Consider the following 20,211-nt stretch of genomic DNA (forward strand, 5'->3'; position numbering starts at 1 on the left):
AGAGACAGATATTTTCAAAATTCGACAAGAACACAATATTTATTGTCTAAATAGCCACAATCCTCAAAATCAACTACACTTCCACTACTTCTAAATGAAACTGGGACTTACCATGCACACGAGTCTGTTTTCCTGGGTTTCCTTATCACAGGAGAGATCTGTGGTGTCATCACCTCCAGCAATTCTTTCCCCAATGTCACCACTTATTCGCATCACCTCGACATGCAGCCGACCTGCCACCTAGAACAACAGAGGAGAAGCAGGTATTCTTTCCAGATTTTGTTTTTTCTTCTGTTTTAGAGTTAAATGGTTGGGTTAATGGTAAATGAGAATTTAGAAGCCTAGGTCCTAACAGTTACTTTCCCTCAAAGTACATGGAATAATCACCACCAAGCAGATGGAAACACAGGTATTATTAATAATACACATAAATAGCACTTGTCATTATTAATGAAAAAGAGTCACAACAATATACTATAACCACCCTACTGTTTCTTAAACTTTTCTCTGAAGGACACAAGGCATGAAGAGAAACTAACCTCTCCTTTCTGGTTGACAATTGGAACAGCATACTGTAACTTCACATCATAGAAGAGGGACTCGAGGAAAACATTCGCCACCCCAATGAGACTGTGATTTTCCTGCTCATCATAGAATGGATCAGCACGCTTGAAGTAAGACCGTATGAGCTTTAAAGAGATTTGGAACATCACAACTTCAGAAATCACTTAAAATAAATTAATTCAACCTACTACCACTTTTTGATGGCCTCTCATAAAGTCATTAAACTTAGCTTAAGCACAGCACTGGATTACACGACTCTCTCTTCCTCACTCCCATTAGAATGGTGGTCAGCATACTTCACCCATGACAGCCATCTCATAATACATCATTATGTTTATCACTTCTCCTTTATTTGGAAATCTTGGCATGAAAATAGAGAAAACCAATTGACTAGAAAAAGAAGTCGAGTGTACAAAAGTACTCTTTAGTTTTCACTCCTATTTATTCCACTTGTTCCTGCCAAATCATAAGATGCATTGCCACTAACGAGAGCTGACCCCCTTACATGAGAGTAGTTTGCTTTTTTGTAATTTGTTAATGTTGTTTTATTTCTGGGCTGAAATACAAGAGGAGTATAGAAGAAAGAGGGGGAAAAAATTTTAAGAAAAAATGTCATCTAATGATAAAAAGTCATTTTTATTGATGATAATCTGGAAAACATATTTTTTTAAAAAACAAGAGGCTAAAAAAAATAAAAATAAAAAACAAGAGACTAAAAAGTAAACAACTCTATGTGGAAACAAGACCAGCAGGGTTGAAAGCTGTAAAAATATACATAATATGCATTTCTGTTTTAAAATATGCACAAGTACATGGTTGACCTAAATGGGAAAACCTGCAACTTGAGGAGAAAGTTCCAGAGTACAGCTCTACAGCACCTACTTTAGAATCAGAACTCCTTCCAAATCTGCTCTTAATAGTACAAATATTAAGATACCACTAATGTTCTATTTAAAAGAGATATTGTAGGTTTCTATTTGCGAGATTAAATGTGTGGAGAAATGGGAAGAGAGATAATAAGGCATGGTCTCTGTCCTAAGTAAATTCACGGTCCAGTACAGAAGTACACACGTGACACCAACAGATGTCAGAACGGAATGTAGAAGATTCTACTAGAAATCCAGAGAACACAAAATGAGGAGAAGAAAGAAGATGCCAGAAAAATAGATTATTTTTGATAATTATTATTTTTGTCTTCGTTTATGTTTTTTTATTATATTATGTTAATCACCATACATTACATCATTAGTTTTTGATGTAGTGTTCCATGATTCACTGTTTGCATATAACACCCAGTGCTCCATTCAATACGTGCCCTCTTTAATACCCATCACCAGGCTAGCCCATCCCCCACCCCCCTCCCCTCTAGAACCTATGGAAAGAGCCAAGATGTCTATCGACAGATGAATGGATAAAGAAGATGTGGTATATATATACAATGGAATATTACGCAGCCATTTAATAATTATTATTAAGATTCTTGATTAGCCAAACAATTTAGAGGATTAAAATAAATATTATTCTAGAAACAGGATTCCTATGTTAGCAGAATGAACAATTCTTCCCTAAAATGGGTAGTCTCCTTCCTGCTTGGTTTCTTCTATGACTACCAGTTCCGTAATTTTTCTCAAGAGAACTTACCGGGGTATCTTCTTCACACTCTTTCCACTCCTGATAAAGGTCTCTCATATCCAGCAACCTGTTGTCCAGTTTTTCTAGAGACCAAATCTGTTTTCCTTTTCCTTTTCTTCTCACCTGGATTGCAGGTTCACTAAGAAGAGAGCCTCGCTGTAAAACAGTAAGAGTGACCATGTGAAACACAAAGATATCCACCATGGAAGCCAACCCTGAACATTCTACACCCATCAGTCAAATGTCATCAACCAAAACGGAATTTCTATCCTTCTCTAGTCAGTTCACTGCAAAACTTCTCAGGAACCTTTTAAGCTTAATATAATGCCATTATATTCAATTGTAATCAAAATTTAAATTTAAGTATATAAATTAGATGTAATTTAAAAAGTAAATTTATATAGTAAATTATTCATATAGTGTTATTCATATAGTAAATGGGATATAAATTTAAATTTAAAACCCCAAAGACTAAAAAAAAATAAAATAAAATAAAAAAATAAAAAAAAAATAAAACCCCAAAGACTAAATCATGTTTAATGGGAAATTAAAAAGGTTTTATTCAGGCCACCATCTGACCAGAGAGTATCTGTGGGTAGAAAAAGAGTCATAAGCATTGAATGGCAAGGGAAAGTCTGCTGGGATTGATAGCTAAGAAATGATCTTTTACCTTTCAAAAGTTTGAATTTAAAAAATTGTTTGCGAGGTGCCTGGGTGGCTCAGTTGTTAGGCATCTGCCTTCGGCTCAGGTCATGATCCCAGGGTCCTGGGATCGAGCCCCGCATCAGGCTCACTGCTCTGCAGGAAGCCTGCTTCTCCCTCTCCCACTCCCCCTGCTTGTGTTCCTCACTATCTCATTCTCTCTCTCTGTCAAATAAATAAATAAATAATTTTTTTTTTGAATGGGTAGTATCTTAATGTGGTACAAAACACAAAATGTTTAGAAGAGCAAACTGTGAAAAGAATCCCCATTTACCCATTTGGAGGCAACAAATGATATCAATCTGTAAATACACGTAGTTTAAATTTAAAATTAAAAAAACAGTATGAACTAGATAGAGATGCTGGTCATACAACACTGAATGGACAAAATGCCACTGAACTGTTCACTTTTTTTTTTAAAGAAAGATGGGGGGAGGGGCAGAGGAAGAGAGAGAGAATCTTAGGCAGGTTCCACACCCAGCACCCAGCACAGAGCCCCCGACTCGCAACATGATCTCACGACCCTGAGATCATGACCTGAACCAAGAGTTGGACTCTTAACCAACTGAGCCACCCAGGTGCCCCGGAACTATTCACTTTAAAATGTTTGTGTTATGTGTTATTTCACCAGAAAAAACCTAGAATTTAATGAAGTTTTTCCAGCTTGTAAAAGCAATGTGGGTGTTTTGTTTTGTTTTTTTAAGATTTTATTTATTTATTTTAGAGACAGAGAGAGAGCACAAGTGGGAGGGGCAGAGGAAGAAGGAGAGAGAGAATCTCAAGCAGACTCCACACTGAGCTCAGGGCCTGACACGAGGCTCAATGTGAGCTGAAACCAAGAGTTGGACGCCCAACTGACTGTGCCATCCAAGTGCCCCAAAGCAATGTGTTTTAATATAGAAAGTTTTTTTTTTTTTTTTTTTTTTTTTTTTTTTTTTTAAAGATTTTATTTATTTATTTGAGAGAGAGAATGAGAGAGAGAGAGCATGAGAGGGGGAGGGCCAGAGGGAGAAGTAGACTCCCCGCTGAGCAGGGAACCCGATGTGGGACTCGATCCCGGGACTCCAGGATCATGACCTGAGCCGAAGGCAGTCGCTTAACCAACTGAGCCACCCAGGCGCCCCAATATAGAAAGTTTTAAAACCACAAGTAGAAAATAAAAATACCCCTGTGTATCTCCCCCAGAGAGACATACCTATCAGTTATCAGTTTAGATTTATTGCATAATTTATCAACTGTTTGGATAGGTCTACTCAGGACTTTAGGGAATTGTGAAATACATTGATGTTGCTTTACCATTTCGCCTATAATGATTTTCAAAGAAACGGAATTTACATAATGAAACAAAGATTCTGAATTCTGAAGCTCAAAAACTGCCATTCTCTCATACTCTAAACGTCCTTCTACCTCTACCTTTAATACCCATCACCAGGCTTTAATACCCATCAGCAGGCACTCAGCCTGCTAGGGAATAAATACAAAAAGCTCATCAGGGATCCACATGGAGTGGTACCACAGGTGGAGAATGCTAGAACAGGGAGGAAACAGCAGCCAGCAATATCCTGCAGCATCATGACTTGGCCCTCCAGCAACTACTAACAAGAACTGGAAAAAAGAAAAAAAAAAGGAATTTCTGCCTCTTACCAAAATCACGAGAGAGAGGTGAGTACAAGGCCAAGAGTAAGACCAGAACAAACAATAGTGCTCACAGCAAGGGCAAGACATTAAGTGAAATGGAAGCTTTCAAGTACCAAAAACAAAAGGTCTTATTGGATAAAAGAGGAAAGACCCAGCCTGAGTTAAAAAAGTCTCTCTCCTTAAGAAATACTTCCTTGTCCAGCTCCTCTCTCTGGGTGAAATCTGAAAATACTAATCTATTAAATCAATAGTAGTAGTGTAGATTAGTAGCCATTAACATGTTAACAATGGCTGCCGTGACCCCAGCGATGTGCTTCATCTCTACCAGCCATGCAAACAGCCCCAGAACACACTATCAGCTGTCTACGAGAGAGGGAGGCCCAAAATGACTTGCGTCACTTCTAGGTACTGACTTGGCTGCCCGGAGGCACGGTTGCTCCTTCCAACGAAGCCTGAGCCAGGATACACAGAAAAGGGCTACAGACAGTCATGCTGCATGGGGAAAAAATGGTTATGTTTCTGTTTTTCCAATTCAAACACTACAGAATGGAAGAAGACCTTGCTCTGCTCAGTCTTCTAGAAGAATCTAAGCCCATGATTGGCTTTCCTCTACCTCTTTTTTGGCTGAGTGCCATTGCACCTGTGGTTTGCCCTACAAATGCCAACAAGCAAAATAAAGTTCTAAGTTCAGATCACACACAGAACATGTATCAAGAGACAAGTCTCCATAGAGCAGTGAGTGCATCACGTTCACAATACCTATATTACTCAAAACATTAAGCATCCCTATTTGCCAAATATCTACTCTGTGAAAACAATGACCTTGAGGCTGGGATGCCACAAGAAAAAGAAAGATGTGGTCCTTGCTACCAAATCAGAATAGAACACGCAAGCATCCATTAAAGCTTTGTTGTGTCAAATACTGTGGGAGAAACAAAGCACATGGACCCTCAAAATATATATTCTATGTACCATCATAGTAAAATTCTATGTACCATCAAAAATTATGTATGAATATGACTGAGAGCTAGAAAAGGGCCTAAATAACAAAGAAAAGAAAACAACTGGATGGCTAGGATAGAAAATTTTGATGGGACTTTCTCCCTACAATTTATTAAATGGTTATTACATTATGCCAAAAAAAAAAAAAAAAGATTTGTGATCATGAATACACACATGAAACAACCAATAAACAGTTTTGCAGAGCAATCTATTAGCAAGTGAAAATAACATGATACACGTAAACTAAACACGGAACTTAGGGGAGGGGGGTTGGAGGGTGGTAACAGAATGAAGGAGAAAAACCACTTTCTGAAGATTCATCAGGAAAGACTTCCCAGAAATCATAGAAACAGACTGAAGAAAGGAAGCTGAGTGAAATAAATTGGTGGGGTGTGGTGGGAAGAGGTGGAGAGGGTATTCTAGTGGACAAAGGACACATACACACAAAGGCAGAGAATTAAAAGCAAATAAATTCTACTCGAGAGAGGAGAACAAGTCCAAAAGGATGCAGACTGTAGAAAGTGTAAGTGGGGTTGAGGGCAAGCCCACTGGTGTTTAAATACCACTGGTGAAACAGACAACAGTTTTCTCCAGTGGTTCTCTGTCTCTTCCATTAACGACAACCTCACCTTCCTGTTGGCATCGAGGCTGGAGGTTGGAATCTGCAGGGTTACTTTATACTCTGTTCTTTTATCCAGTTCCTCTGCAATGTAACTAGCTTCTCTCACCAACAGATTGGCTTTCACAATTTGTTCCCTCAGCCTCATCAGGCTGTTATTCAGCGTTGCTTCTCTTTAAAAAAAAAAGGTGGGGGGGCGGATAACTATCAAGCAGCACATCAGAATATTATGTAGTACATAATATGTTAATGCCAAACTGCGAACCAAGCTTTACAACTGCCTTGTGCACGCAGGGACTATATTACTGACACCGACCCATGCACGCGCTTGCATCTGGGCTATATTGTTTAAGTACTGGCACACGCTCGTGTAACAAGCTGGCCGTTGATTAGGACAGTGCCTCAAAAACTTGACTGTGTATAAAAATCACCCAGGGATCTTGATAAACTAAAGATCTTGACTCACTAGGTCTGGGGTGGGGCCTGATACACTATATTTCTATCAATCTCCACCTGATTAGAGATGCTGCCTGTCTGCAGACCAAACTTTTGAAGAGCCAGAGGTTAGTTAAGTACAGTCTGTAACCATGGATGAGACGTTGTAGTGCAATGCTAATTAGCCCATATAGAGTTCAAACTTGCAATCTGCATCTCACTAGCACCATGCTTTACCTACCTGAGCTAATCAGTCCAGATAACCACCTTTCTTTTTTTTTTTTTCCTTTTTTTAAAAAGCATCTACCCAAGCTTCAGAACCTAAGGTATAATACAATGATAAAGTATAACTTCTAAGTACAAATACTTGTTTATTCAAATCCAAAAGCCATACAAACTAAAATGGGGCAGCACCTAACATGGGCAACTTTAAATAAATCAATATAGATTGGTAATTCCCGTTTTTCTCAAAAATGAAAAAAAAAAAAAAGCCAAATGGTTCTTAAGCTGTAACACTCTCTCTTAATATAATTCTTTTTCAAGTAATGTCTAGATTTCTCCATACTGTATCATACCTAGGTGAGGTAAAGTGTTGAGCATATGCTATGTACACGTAATAAAGGCCCCATGCACCTACCTCTCTTCGGCCCACTGTCTCAACCGCTGTTGAGCACTGGGTGAGTGGAAAGAAAACCTGTCCCCACTACGACAGTTCTGTTTCTCAGGAGATAGCCTTCTTCGTAGCTGCTCCAATTCATGTTCATACATAAGCCTCTGGCGCTCCAATGCAGATCGTTTTTCTTCTTCATGCTGTTGTTCTAGGCTGCTCAATATGGACTGCATTGGATCTAAATAAGGTTTTTTTAGAAGGTAAAAATGAATGAAAGGTCACAGTACAACACAATAGATTTCAAATGTGGTTCTATACTGCTGTTTGGCATCCTAATTAGTAAATGAAGATTCTTGAAGACAGTCTGGAATAAACTCAGTGTTCCTTACTCCCCATTCCTCATCATATCATCTCTTCTGTCAAATACATGCTGAACTGTCTTCCACAGAGGAAAAGCAGGTCTAGTGTATGTACTACACATAACCTAAGAGTGACACTGGCAGTCAAATTTCAAACCTGAGAAATTCTATCAGTGAGAACAAAGTTGGCAGTGATTAGTACTCAAGGCTAAAAGAATGAAAAGTTTTTATAAATGTAATAAATTAAAAGAATATAGAGAATAACATAAAGATTTCCTTTTTTGTTAACATTTAAAAGGTCTCAATCATAAACATTTTTAACTTTCCATCAACTTTAAAAGACTCTAAAATGCACAGATCTGCTCACCATTACTACCCAGAGCTTTCATGGTAACTTCCATTTGCGCATATTCATAATTGAAGTTGATTTCACTGGACACCTCACTGGAGGAGTCTCCGTCTACATCGAGCTGCTCAGAACTGGTATCATTCTTCATGGAGGTGTCATGTTCCTCATCCTCTTGATCTGCTTTCTTTTTCTTTTTAGGCAAATTCAGTCTTGGGGGAGGGGAAGAATATTATTTTTAAAATAAAGATACGCACTTATTCCATTCATTAAATACTGGCATTTGCTAGATGCCAAGGGGGTACCGTGTAAGTGTAAGGCAATTACTACACTCTGGAATTTTATCCTCTAGTAGTAGAAATAAACACACATGCATGCACAAATAGTTACAACAGACCATGTGACTCGGGGCCACATGACTGTGACAAGCTAGGTGTTGAAGAAAAGCTGAGGACCGCTGGAATAACAACGGAAAAGATGACAGAGTAGGAAGTCATTTGAGCTGAGCTTTACAAGTGGGAACAACATGAGAAGAGACGTGGAAATGGAAACTCTCATAGTCTCTGGAGAAATTATGAATACAACAACATAGGGGCACACAAAATTTGTATAGCAGAAGTTATGGGAGATAATGATGGAAAGATCAACGCAACTCAAACTATGAAGGCTTTGAAAACCAAGCCAAGAAGTTTACACCTGATTTAGTTTGAGAAGGAAGAAAAAGAAAAATATTTTCTGCACACTTTGTGCCCCTCTACCCTTTCTTCAGTAATCAAAATATCGACTGGCCCACAAGCAAAGGATCTCCATTAGCCATAAGAAAAGTCAGTCTGATACCCCAAGCATGGTGACCAGTGACAGGAAGAGGAACAGACCAGGACTGTAGTTCTGTACAATCTCCAGCCCGCCCTTCCCTGGCAACACAACACCAGTTTTCTATGGAAAACACTGTGTGCAGTCCCAGCACAGGCTTTCTCAGCCTCCCTTGTAGTTAAGAGGCAAATTCTAGCAAATGAGACAAAAATGGAAGATTGCTGGGGGCTCTAGGAAGACTTCTGCTTTTTCTGATCAAGCAGATAAGGCTAGTACCACCTTCTCCCTCATTCTCTTCGTATGTGCCTGGATGCTGCTTTGATACCTGGAGCGGCGTGGCCATCTTTAGACCACAGGGAAATGCCAAGACAAGGAGACAGTGACAAGCCTTCTGCCGTGACAGTTTTGAGAGGCTTAGCCAAGGCCAACAACCATCCACCTTTGGATTTCTTATTTGGTCAGTGAAACAAACTGTTTAAGCCATTACAGTCAAGTTTGCCATTACTTGCAGCCGAAAACATTCCTAAATAAAATACGAACTTTATTTTATGAATAAGGAAACTAAAACTACTCTTTTCCAATAAAAAATAAACAAATAAAAAGGTGAGCAAGTCAGAAAAAAAAAAAATTAATGAATTCTTACACCAGATGGCAAAACAATCATCTTGCACTGGGAAATAAAAAGGAAAAAAATAAGTAAGTAAACTCCTTATTTTTCCTGAGAGTATTGTTCACATGTCTCTCAGGCTCAAAGCATACAATGAACAAATCATATACAGTCAGTAAATACATATGTACAAAATAATGTATACTTTTTATGGAGTTAATTTTACCTTCCAATATACATTCTTCTGTTTCAAAGTATAATCTTCAATAATCTCTCTTTAAGAGCCATGAATAATGTCATACCTGAAGAAGTGGTTGTTTCCCCATAATATCCTGTCCCCGTGGTGGAGTTGTATAGGACTAGATACTGAAGAGCCATTTACAAATGTTCTGAGGGCGAGAAGAGGTCAATGCAAACAATGCTTATCATGTTTTCTCCTTTAATTATCCCATACTATAGAGATCTATTTACTAGGAAAAATGAAATAATCAATTCCCCTGCCCTCAGTGAACTTTATTTGTATTTACTTCTCTGCTAAGAAATGCTTGCAGTATTAAATATAATCAATTATTATCCTCTACTTTTCAAAGTTCCAAATTTGTTATATAGCATATTAAGGAGTAAATATGGAGCCTTTACAGCCAACAGTAAAAAGCTGGTAGCAATATACATTACAACTCAAATTAGTATGTCTAATCTACATGAATAGTAAGAGTCAATCAACCAACCAGACTCTAGAAATGTAAGAAATGAGACCTATGCTAAATGCTTCTGTAACTTCCTAGAGCACAGAAAAACGTTCATATTCTATCAATGTATAAAAGATTTATAAGGTCCACTTGACTGGTTATCTTGACAATGGAGTTCAACAGAAGGGTGGATGGAAGGATATAAAGGGAAGAATTTGCAGGGGCAGGAAATGTACAAAAATTATGCATACCACTATAAGACTGATATTCCTGGAATACCAGTTTTATCAAGCCTCTCTCCTGCTGAAGGACTCATTTGCTTAGACATAGCATAAAGGCCCTACAAAAGGAAGCCCTATTTATCTCTTCCTTTCTTTCCCCCTTCTAGTGAATTCTCAACTCCAGCCAAAAAAAAGGTTTATGTTCTGTCCACTAAACATGATTGATTGACTCTTCTTTCAAAGCCAGGCTTATTCCAGTCCTGCAACCTGGAATCCTGGAATAGAGTTCCTGCCCTCCCCATTCTCCCCACCAAGTCCTACTCAGCTTTCAAAGCCCAGGTGGTTTCTGCTTCCTCTGTAAAAGCTGCTCGTCACTCCAGCCAATAGTGTCTTAGTTTCTTTACTGTCCTAAAGCACTTAACTGGCTTTATATTGCTAGTTACTTTTTATGTATATGCATATACATAAAATCCTACTCTCTATATCCGGATTTCACTTACCATGTGGGTTTTTAAACACTAAAAGTAACTGGTCCTCCTATAGGCTGATTATTCAAAGCCATGAGCTCAAAAATTATATTAAGAGGGAACCTACTAAAATTAGCAGATTTTAGCCTTTCTGACACAAATTCCGTAAATACAATGAGGAGTTCAATTAAAGGCAAACATATATAGAGGCTAATTTTTAAAAGCCACAGCAGTTAAGCCATAGTTAGTAAATAAAAGCATGATTATAATCACAGTTTTCAAAGTGTGGTCTCTGTGGGGTCCCCAAGATCAAAGCTATTTTTATAATAACGCTAACTTGCCCTTTTCACCGTGTTGACATTTGTACCAACAATGAGTGAAACTGCTAGTGTTTTAGCACAAACCAAGACAGCGGCACCAAACATTACTAGTAGTCACTGGACGACTCACTGCCACACACTCACAATTTTTAAAAAATGTTTCCTTTGAGGATGTCCTTGATGAAACAGTAAAAATTATTACTTTTTAAAAATCCTGACCCTGAGTACACAATTTTTTAAACATTTTGGGTGACAAAACAAGAAGTACATAAAAAGCACTGTGTTCATTCACACCAGAGTATGAGGACTGTCCTGAGCAAAAGACATATACAAAGTGGTATCTGGGGCAGCCATTTTTTTGAAAACGGACAAAGCAAGGAAATGCCAACTGTAAATTTCAAGTGAAAATTGGGAGTTTGGAAACTGTGTCAATGTCCTTCACCCAAAGACCACTAGGAGCATTCCTGAAGCTGAACAAGCTGGGCTGATTCCTCATGCACAAGTAGAAGACACGGTCGCAGGAAGCATGGGGTGTCTCAGTGACAGTGTGCTCGGAAGGACTGCTGCAGGATTTGGGCTTTAGCCGGACAACTTGGCAAAGGCTCTGAGAGAGAGCGGTTCTGTATGTGTTGGATGCTGTCAGAAAGCCGGAGTACTTTTATGATTGGGCATTTCAAAAAAATCTTATCTATGAGAGGGGAGACTAGAATGAGAATAAAGTTGTGCCTGGTAAAGAAGTAATCACTCACCTCAGCCAAGAGAAGGTATTTGGTATGTGACAGAGTGACCCTGGTTTTTGTCTGTGCTGAAACAAAATTATTATGTGGCCTGCTTTGTCATATTTTATCACAGCTTCAGAGTAACCTTGCCTAAGGTTGGTATTCTGTGAGACTATTTAATAGGAGAATAGCATGCCCAGGCTGGGAGTGCCAGGCCCAGCTTCTGCTGTTCTTTCCTCTTCCTCATTTGCATCCTTCACCATGAGCTGGATAGCTTCCCAATATTTAGACTTTCTGGATAAAATTAGTAATGATATTTTTTAAAGATTTATTTATTTATTTTAAAAGATTTTATTTATTTGAGAGAGAGAGAGTGTGCATGCGGGAGGGAAAGGGAGAGGGAGAAAGAATCTGAAGTAGATACCATGCAGAGCCCAACACGGGGCTTGATCCCATGACTGTGAGCTCATGACTTGAGCCAAAACCAACAATCGGACCCTTAACTGACTGAGCCACCCAGGTGCCCCATGATTGACTGATTTATTTGAAAGAGAGAAAGAGAGAGAGAGAGCACGTGGAAGAATAAGGGGAGCGGCAGAGGGAGAAGAAGAGAGAGAATCTCAAGCACACTCACCACTGAGTGTGGAGCCCAACTTGGGGCTCAATCTCACAATCCTGAGATCATGACCTGAGATCATGACCTGAGCCGACACCAAGAGTCAGATGCTCAACCAACTGTGCCACACAGGCACCCCAAGATTAGTAATGATATTAATGATTATTCAGTACCACATAATGAAATGGGTCAACATTTGAAGAATCAATGTAAGTCAGTTAACAGTTATAGACCATTATATAACAGGGCAATAACAGCTTCATAGCTCAAGGAAGCAAACTGAGAAACATTTAATTTATATAATGTTTTATCTCTTCATTCATTCGTTTTTGAGCACTTATATACTAGTCTTCTCTTACATACTAAGGACAGAGATCCAAAAAAGACAGGCCCTTGTCCTCAATGAGCTCACAGTCTACTGGGGTAATAAAAGTTAACAGCCCACAAGAACACAATACGATGGGGCACCTGGGTAGCTTAGTCGGTTAAGTGTCTGACTCTTGATCTCAGCTCAGGTCTTGATCTCAGGGTCGTGAATTTAAGCCCCGCTTTAGCCTCCACACTGGGCATGAAGACTACTTAAAAAATAAAATAAAGTTTTTTAGGAAAAGAATACAATATGAAGTCTTAACATAACAGGAAGCATAAGGTGTACTAGGAATATATACTAGGGGCCCTTCATGTAGACCAAACAGGGAATTCCCCCAAAGTAGACAATGACAGAGCTTAGCCTTGAAGGTCAAACAGGAGTCAGCTGCCCAAAGGAATGACAGGCACAGAGGAATAGGAGACAAATAGGAGGGATATAAGGGATTTTGTATCAAAATTAGTAGAAAGCTTGGGGTGCCTGGGTGGCTCAGTTAAGTGTCTGCCTTTGGCTCGGGTCATGATCCCGGGGTCATGGGATGGAGCCCCACATTGGGCTCCCTGCTCAGCAGAGAGCCTGCTTCTCCCTCCCTCCCCCTCTGCTGCTCCCCCCGCTTGTGCTCTCTCTCTCTCTCTCTCTCTGTCAAATAAATAAATAAAATCTTCGGAAAAAAAAAATAGTAGAAAGCCATCTGGCTGTATGGTAAGTGACCCAGGAAAAAGATTAGAGTGTTGGCATAGTTCCAATGAAGATTTGATGAGGGTCTTATTTAAATAAGGCCACGGTAGTGAGTATAGAGAGGAGATATGGGTTTAAGAGATATTAAAAAGTTCAACGTAAAGGACTTGGTAACTAACTGGATAGCTTCATTAAGTGAACTTAAAAGCAAAGCCCAAACATGCTATATAACATTCACAACTAGTGTACTTTCATCCTCTTAAAAAGTATTGTGACATTAACACTAATGAAAGTATATTACCTGGTGTTCTTCTGAGGAGTCAGCATCACCTGGCCTTCTGCTGTGATGTCTATAATACAATGTTCAGGAAGAATTCCCATTCCACAGAGCTGGATATCTTGGGAATTTGCTGAACCTATCAATGTATGTTCCTACAAAAGAATCAAAGTCACTGATTAATATTATATTCTTACATATATAAAAACTGAAATCATCTCCTCTGAGCCCTCTTACATTGATCCATTACCTTAGCTGAAAGGTCTTTTGAAGCAAATGGAATGGGGTAGAGGGAATTTCTGGCTTTCTCTGAAATATATTCTATAAGGTGTATTTCCTTATAAGGAATAAATAGTACTGAGTTGAATTACACCTTTTAAAACTAAAACTATAGTTTTATATTAATGTCTATACTACATTATTTTCCATTGCAATCTTGATCCCAAATATTTTATACTACTCTCAGAGCATGAGCCATGTGTCAATAATGCACCAAAATTACTGGTCTGAAAACTACAGTTACTTAAGTTGTACATCACTTACCTGGTCTCAATCAAGATGATCAACTACAAAGATAAAAAAAAGTATTCAAATCTAAGGAGCTTGAAAAGATTAAAATTACTTTATGAATCCCATGGTCTCCCTAATCCTCATAGAAGATAAGATGGATGTGTTCTTCTTACTGTAGAGCCACAATCACTCAATTCTTGAAGCCCCAGTCACCAGCCTTGCTTTTTGGCTGGCAACTGAGAAAGCAGATGTAAAAATCAAGCTCCCTCTTATGCACTTCAACCCGGTACATAATTAAACATTGATAACACCTGGATGTGTCCCTAAGCCACCTTCTCCTTCATACACCTAGATCAGTGGTCAGATACAAAATATGTTAGGCTTTGCAAACCATATGCAACCACTCAACTCTGCCTAGTAGTGTGAAAACAGACAACACACAAATGAACAAGTGTGGCTACTTTCCAATAAAACTTTATTTATGAACACTGAAATTTGAACTGCACATAATTTTCACGTGTCTGAAATACTGTGGTTCTTCTCATTTTTTTTCAACCATTTAAAAAAATGTAAAAACCATGGGCACCTGGGTGGCTCAGTCAGTTAAGCGTCTGCCTTCCGCTCAGGTCATGATCCCAGGGTCCTGGGATCCAGTCCCGTGTGGGGCTCCCTGCTCAGCAAGGAGCCAGCTTCTCCCTCTCCTCCCTGCTCGTGCTCTCTCTCTCTCTCTCATGCACTATCTCTCAAATAAAGAAATAAAATCTTAAAAAAAATGTAAAACCCACTCTTAGCTCCCAGGCCATAGAGAAGCAGGCAGGGAAATAGATTTGGCCGGTGGAAGTAGTTGCGGACCTCTGATCACGATGACTTTATCCAGTTGCAGGGGTTTTAAATACTGCTGAAATAGGGAAACTAAAGGGACCCCATGAAAAATTGCTGTTTTTCCTCCTTTTCCTGCTTCTCTTCTTGCAAAGGCCTACACCCCCCCCACACACACCTTATAGAACAAATAATTTATGTTCTCCTTGTAAAGGTCAAGGAGTTAATGATTTCCTTGGAGTCTTCCAGCACAATAGATACCATCTAAGGAGTGACCAAGACCACCGACTCATCAAGACCTCTGGCCCCAGGGCATAAGTAGCTTATGGAGGACACCTAAACACTCCTCTCTGTTCCTGGATGCCTGAGAAGACACAATCCTCAATAAAAACCCCAGGCCCCAAGCAAAGAGGACACTCACTCTCCTTTCCTTGCCAAGTCTCCCAGATGTTCTGTCTGTATCCGCACTCTCTCCAGGTCTTCAATAAACTCTGTTCTCTCTTCCTCTTGGCTTGCATTTGATTTCTATCCTGCATGAAGGCAAGGACCTTCTTGGCTGATCCTGCGGGACCCCCTCTGGGTCCTCAGACCCCGCCTGAAGGCAACACTGTCTTTATATAAATTAAATCACCAGCGAGGAACTATAGACTTCAGTTCCATTATTTTCCTGCCTCCACTACCACTATTCTAGTCTCGCTAACCATTATTTCTTGCCTACTTGGATGCTTAAAGACATTTCTTTTTTTTTTTTAAGATTTATTTATGTATGTATGTATGTATGTCAGTGAGTGAGTGAGTGAGCGAGCGAGTGGCTAGCAAGCGCACTCCCAAGTTGGGGTAAGAGTGGAGAGGGAGGGAGCGGGAAAGAATTTCAGGCGGACTCCGCCCTGAGCACAGAGCCTGACACGGGACTCCATCCCAGGACCCTGAGATCATGCCCTGAGCCGAAACCAAGAGTCGGACGCTTAACTGAGTCACCCAGGTGCCCTGCTTAAAGCCATTCCAAAGTGTCTAAATGTCATGACATTTGAGTGTCTAAAGACATTTCTAAGTGAAAAGCCCAAAGCAGAACTTTTGCTCCCCCACCCCTACCCAATGAATCTATTCTCTTCCCCATTAATAGTCATTACTGCCACCACCCAGTTAGTCCGCTAAAAAGCTTAGATGCTACTGAGTCCTCTCTTTCCCTTACCAGCCTACCCCTGGGCCAATGTCAATCAGAACATCCCTATAGACTGTCCCACCAAAACATATCCAGAATCGGCTTATTTTCCCCGACCTCTACTATCACGCCCTGCTCTATTGCTGGGGTGAATACATGAATCTCCTATTTCCTCCACTTCTAATCCTAATCCCCCAACCCCATCCATCACCAGCATAATAGCTGATCATGTGATCTCCCTATTTAAAACCCTCTAGTGGTTTCCCTTTGAGCTTCGAAAGAAGTCCAAATTCTTATCCAGGCTTTCAAAAAACACTCAGTGATGTGGCCCCGCCTACCTCTCCTATCCTAGCTCCTGCCACTCCCCCTTCTCCTGGAGCAAGATAAGGCCACACTGGCCTTTTATCTGCCCCTTGAGCACACTGGCGGTTTCCTTGGTCTGAAACGTTTTCCCGCTGACCTTGATATTGGTCATTTCTTATCATTTCTATCTCACCTTTAATGGGCACATTCTCAGAGAGATATATTTCGAACTGATAATCAGAAATAACCACCCCATCACTCTCCTATTTCAATTCCTTACTTAGCACTGACTGTGGTGGGCTCAGTATCTATCTCCACAGCTAGCATGGAAAAAAGCAGAGAACAGCTTGACCCACTCCCCACTGTAATCCAAGCACTTAACACAGGCGTGGCACAATTAGGAATTAAATAAATATAAAAAAAAATAAAGGAACAATCATTTCCCTTCAGACTCAAAGGAAGACAATTCTCTCCTCTTCTTTGCTGGTAACTCTTCTAATTATGTTGTGGGTCTCAGCGCTTCCCATCTCTTCTGGGACCTCAATCTCATGAAAAGGACCCTTCCCCACTAGTATTTTCATTTCCCCTTTTCTGGGGGTTTCTTCACTCAACTATACTGCAGTGGTGTTTCTAAGGAAACAAAGAGCTGGGGATCCAGAGGTGTCCCATGGTATCCTATTCGATCCCCAAGGAGTATATATAATACAGAGGACATTCCACATAAACCTTTACCCCTCACTACTAGCTGAGGCTTCCTGGCTAATCCCCATACTTTCCTAATCTGGAGAACAAGACCTGACTGTGTGGAAACTGCAAGTAATGCTTTATGATGTTCAGTAGCAGGCCTAAAGAATCTGTTCCATGCCTGTCTCCATTCCCCACTTTGGTTCTTCCCTCCCTGCCTTTACAACACCAACCCCATGCTGGAGAGAAGTTCCAAAAGGAGGAAAGAAATATCTAAAGAGAGGGATGCCTGGCTGGCTCAGTTGGAGGAGCATGTGACTCTGTCTCAGGGTTGTGGGTTCAAGCCCCACACTGGGTGTAGAGATTACTTAAAAATAATAAAATCTTAAAAAAAAAAAAAAAAAAAAGTCTACAGAGAGAAAGGACACAAGTCCACCTAAAAAGAAGGAAAAATCCCCAAAGCACTTGGTTCAGGCCACTTCCATGTATAATCCCATTTCTCCTCCTGTAAGAAATTCTAGGAGTCCTAACAGTGACTTTGGTGGAGGTGGAGGTAGAGGTAAGCCTTGAGCTATATATTCTAGGCCCTTATCTGTGCCCTTGCTCTTTTTTTTTTTTTAATTTTTTTATTGTTATGTTAATCCCCATACATTACATCATTAGTTTTAGATATAGTGTTCCATGATTCATTGTTTGTGCGTAACACCCAGTGCTCCATGCAGAACGTGCCCTCCTCAATACCCATCACCAGGCTAACCCATCCTCCCAATCCCCTCCCCTCTAGAACCCTCAGTTTGTTTTTCAGAGTCCATTGTCTCTCATGGTTCTTCTCCCCCTCCGATTTCCCCCCCTTCATTCTTCCCCTCCTGCTACATTCTTCTTCTTCTTTTTTTCTTTCTTAACATATATTGCATTATTTGTTTCAGAGGTACAGATCTGAGATTCAACAGTCTTTGTGCCCTTGCTCTTGTTCTCTTTGCCTGAAATGCTCCCTCTTCCCTTCAACTAAATGAGAATGTCTTTCAATACCTAGGTCTAGTTTCATCTTCTACTTCAATGTTTCACCATTAGGCCACACTGACTTCTCCCTTCTCTGAACCCTGATTACATTCAGAGTGGGTACCACATTTTACTACCTGTTGTACAAATGGTTTTTTCCCTTTATTTAGACAGCAACCTTTACAGGACTCCTGCATCTTCTCCAAAAAAGAGAATAGTACATGATACATGGTGGATGCTAAGTATCTGGTCACAGACTGAATTAAAAATTACTGGAGACAAGATATTAACATAAACTTGCAAAGGTCTAATCCAAATTCTAGGAGGAAAACTTCATTTTTTCAACAAATACTATACTGAACACCTATCATGAGCTGGGCATTGAGTCACCAGAGATAAAAGAGAGACAAAGTCCCATTTGTGGTGCTTATGATCTCAGCGACAACTTAAATTTTTCATTTGAGATTATACTCTATTCTGATTTGGATGATTTGCTGCAATCTCAAACACTGAGCTCTAAAAGCTCAATCTGCCAAAAGCCTTACTGTTTGATATTTAAACAAGCTGGACAATAAACTTTTTGATAAATTCCTCCTATTGTGCTCTAAGCACTGCAATAAAAATACTGATGAGGAAAAAAAATAAACTTATCATAGGTTGGTATAGAGGTTATCTAATAAGTGCTATGAAAGTACAAGGTAATCAAAATAAGATAATCAGGGGTGGCTTTTCAGTCTCTATGTGATATATGGATATAATGCTTCTTTTTCTAAAAGATTTGTTTATTTTAAAGAGAGAGAGAGCGCGGGTGCACCAGGGGGAGAGGGGCAGAGGGACAGAGAGTTTCAAGCAGACTCTGTGCCAAGTATGGAGCCCAACACAGGGGCTTGATCCCACGACCCCCAAGATCACGACCTGAGCTAAAACCAAGAGATGGCCGCCCAACCAACTGCGCCACCCAGGCACCCCTGGATAAAATGATTCTTAAAGTACACTAGTTTTCGGGAAAACTTTAACAAATATAAAATACTAGATTTAAAGGTCTCAGAAATAATCAAAGGCTAGAAATGGCTTTTTAACCTTTCTTCATCCATTTAAATTTAATTTCACTGGAGATGATTACTTAACTATTCTATGAATTTATTGTACCTTGCTTCCTTTATAAATCAACTATTTACGGGGCTCTTTTAAGAATCTCCCTTTCATCAACTAAGTCCTAAAAGAAAGAGAAAGACAGAGACAGAGAGGAACAGGGTGAGGTGAAAGGAGGGAGGAGAGAAAGGAAGATGAAAAGAGACAGAACTTGTCCACTAGTGACATATTTCACAGGGCAAGCTTTTCCGAGCCTGCAAGAAGGAAAAGTAGCATATTAGTAAAGCCTGTGAGGTTCCTCAGCCTTATCAGCATTCTCAGATAATTTCTGAAGGAAAAGGTAAGTGAGTACCAGGGGCATTAAGCAGAAAAGTAGTTACTCCTCACATATTTAAATAATCAAAATTCTTTCATAAAGAAGTCACGCTGGTTTAACAGAACCAAGACTCTGAAGACAGCTGTTCTGGAATGGAGGTGAAAAGGGCAGGAAGGTATCTGTCCATCTTTTATGAATTCAAGTCCTACACCACAGGAGTCCAACTGCTGCCAACCCAAGAACTCCTAATGTGCCCTAACTGTGTCTTATTCATCTTGGGGTCCTTGAAACCGAACCCGCAGCTCCACAAACACTGACTGGCTGGTGCCTCTGCCATTCTGATCCCCTCAGTCAGCGACTGAACGCTGGCCAAGACGACAACAGGTATTGTCATCTATATGATCGACATGTGTTTTAAAGCTGCTGCTGCTTTAATCACTTATCAAGGTATGAATCCTTAGGGTGCATATATAGAATTCGCCCCAAATCCTTCAGAATCAGCCTTGTTTCCCAGACCATTAATAACTGACTTGTGAAAAGAGTAGATCCAGAACTGCATGAGCAAAACAGCCCTCCTGAAAAGATTTGGTGGATAATCGAAAGGCGTGTTTAGATCAATCATATTATGATCCCATTTCTGTAATG

The 20,211-nt window shown here is 39.9% G+C and overlaps 1 protein-coding gene across 2 annotated transcripts in view; it reads right to left on the minus strand.

Moving 5' to 3' along the window:
- KIF13B (kinesin family member 13B) overlaps window positions 1–20,211 on the minus strand; it is a 200,012-nt gene that overhangs the window by 77,927 nt on the left and 101,874 nt on the right. For both annotated transcript variants that reach the window (XM_032389219.1, XM_032389218.1), the window contains exons 14-21: window positions 13,706–13,836; window positions 9,630–9,716; window positions 7,929–8,119; window positions 7,230–7,440; window positions 6,168–6,330; window positions 2,206–2,352; window positions 540–689; window positions 112–240 (exon numbers count right to left, since the gene is read on the minus strand). In XM_032389219.1, coding sequence (XP_032245110.1) covers window positions 112–240; window positions 540–689; window positions 2,206–2,352; window positions 6,168–6,330; window positions 7,230–7,440; window positions 7,929–8,119; window positions 9,630–9,716; window positions 13,706–13,836 — 1,209 coding nt within the window. The remainder of the gene's footprint in view (window positions 1–111; window positions 241–539; window positions 690–2,205; window positions 2,353–6,167; window positions 6,331–7,229; window positions 7,441–7,928; window positions 8,120–9,629; window positions 9,717–13,705; window positions 13,837–20,211) is intronic.

This window comes from Phoca vitulina, unplaced genomic scaffold, assembly GCF_004348235.1.
Source record: "Phoca vitulina isolate PV1807 unplaced genomic scaffold, GSC_HSeal_1.0 scaffold53, whole genome shotgun sequence".
Classification (NCBI taxonomy): Eukaryota; Metazoa; Chordata; class Mammalia; order Carnivora; family Phocidae; genus Phoca; species Phoca vitulina.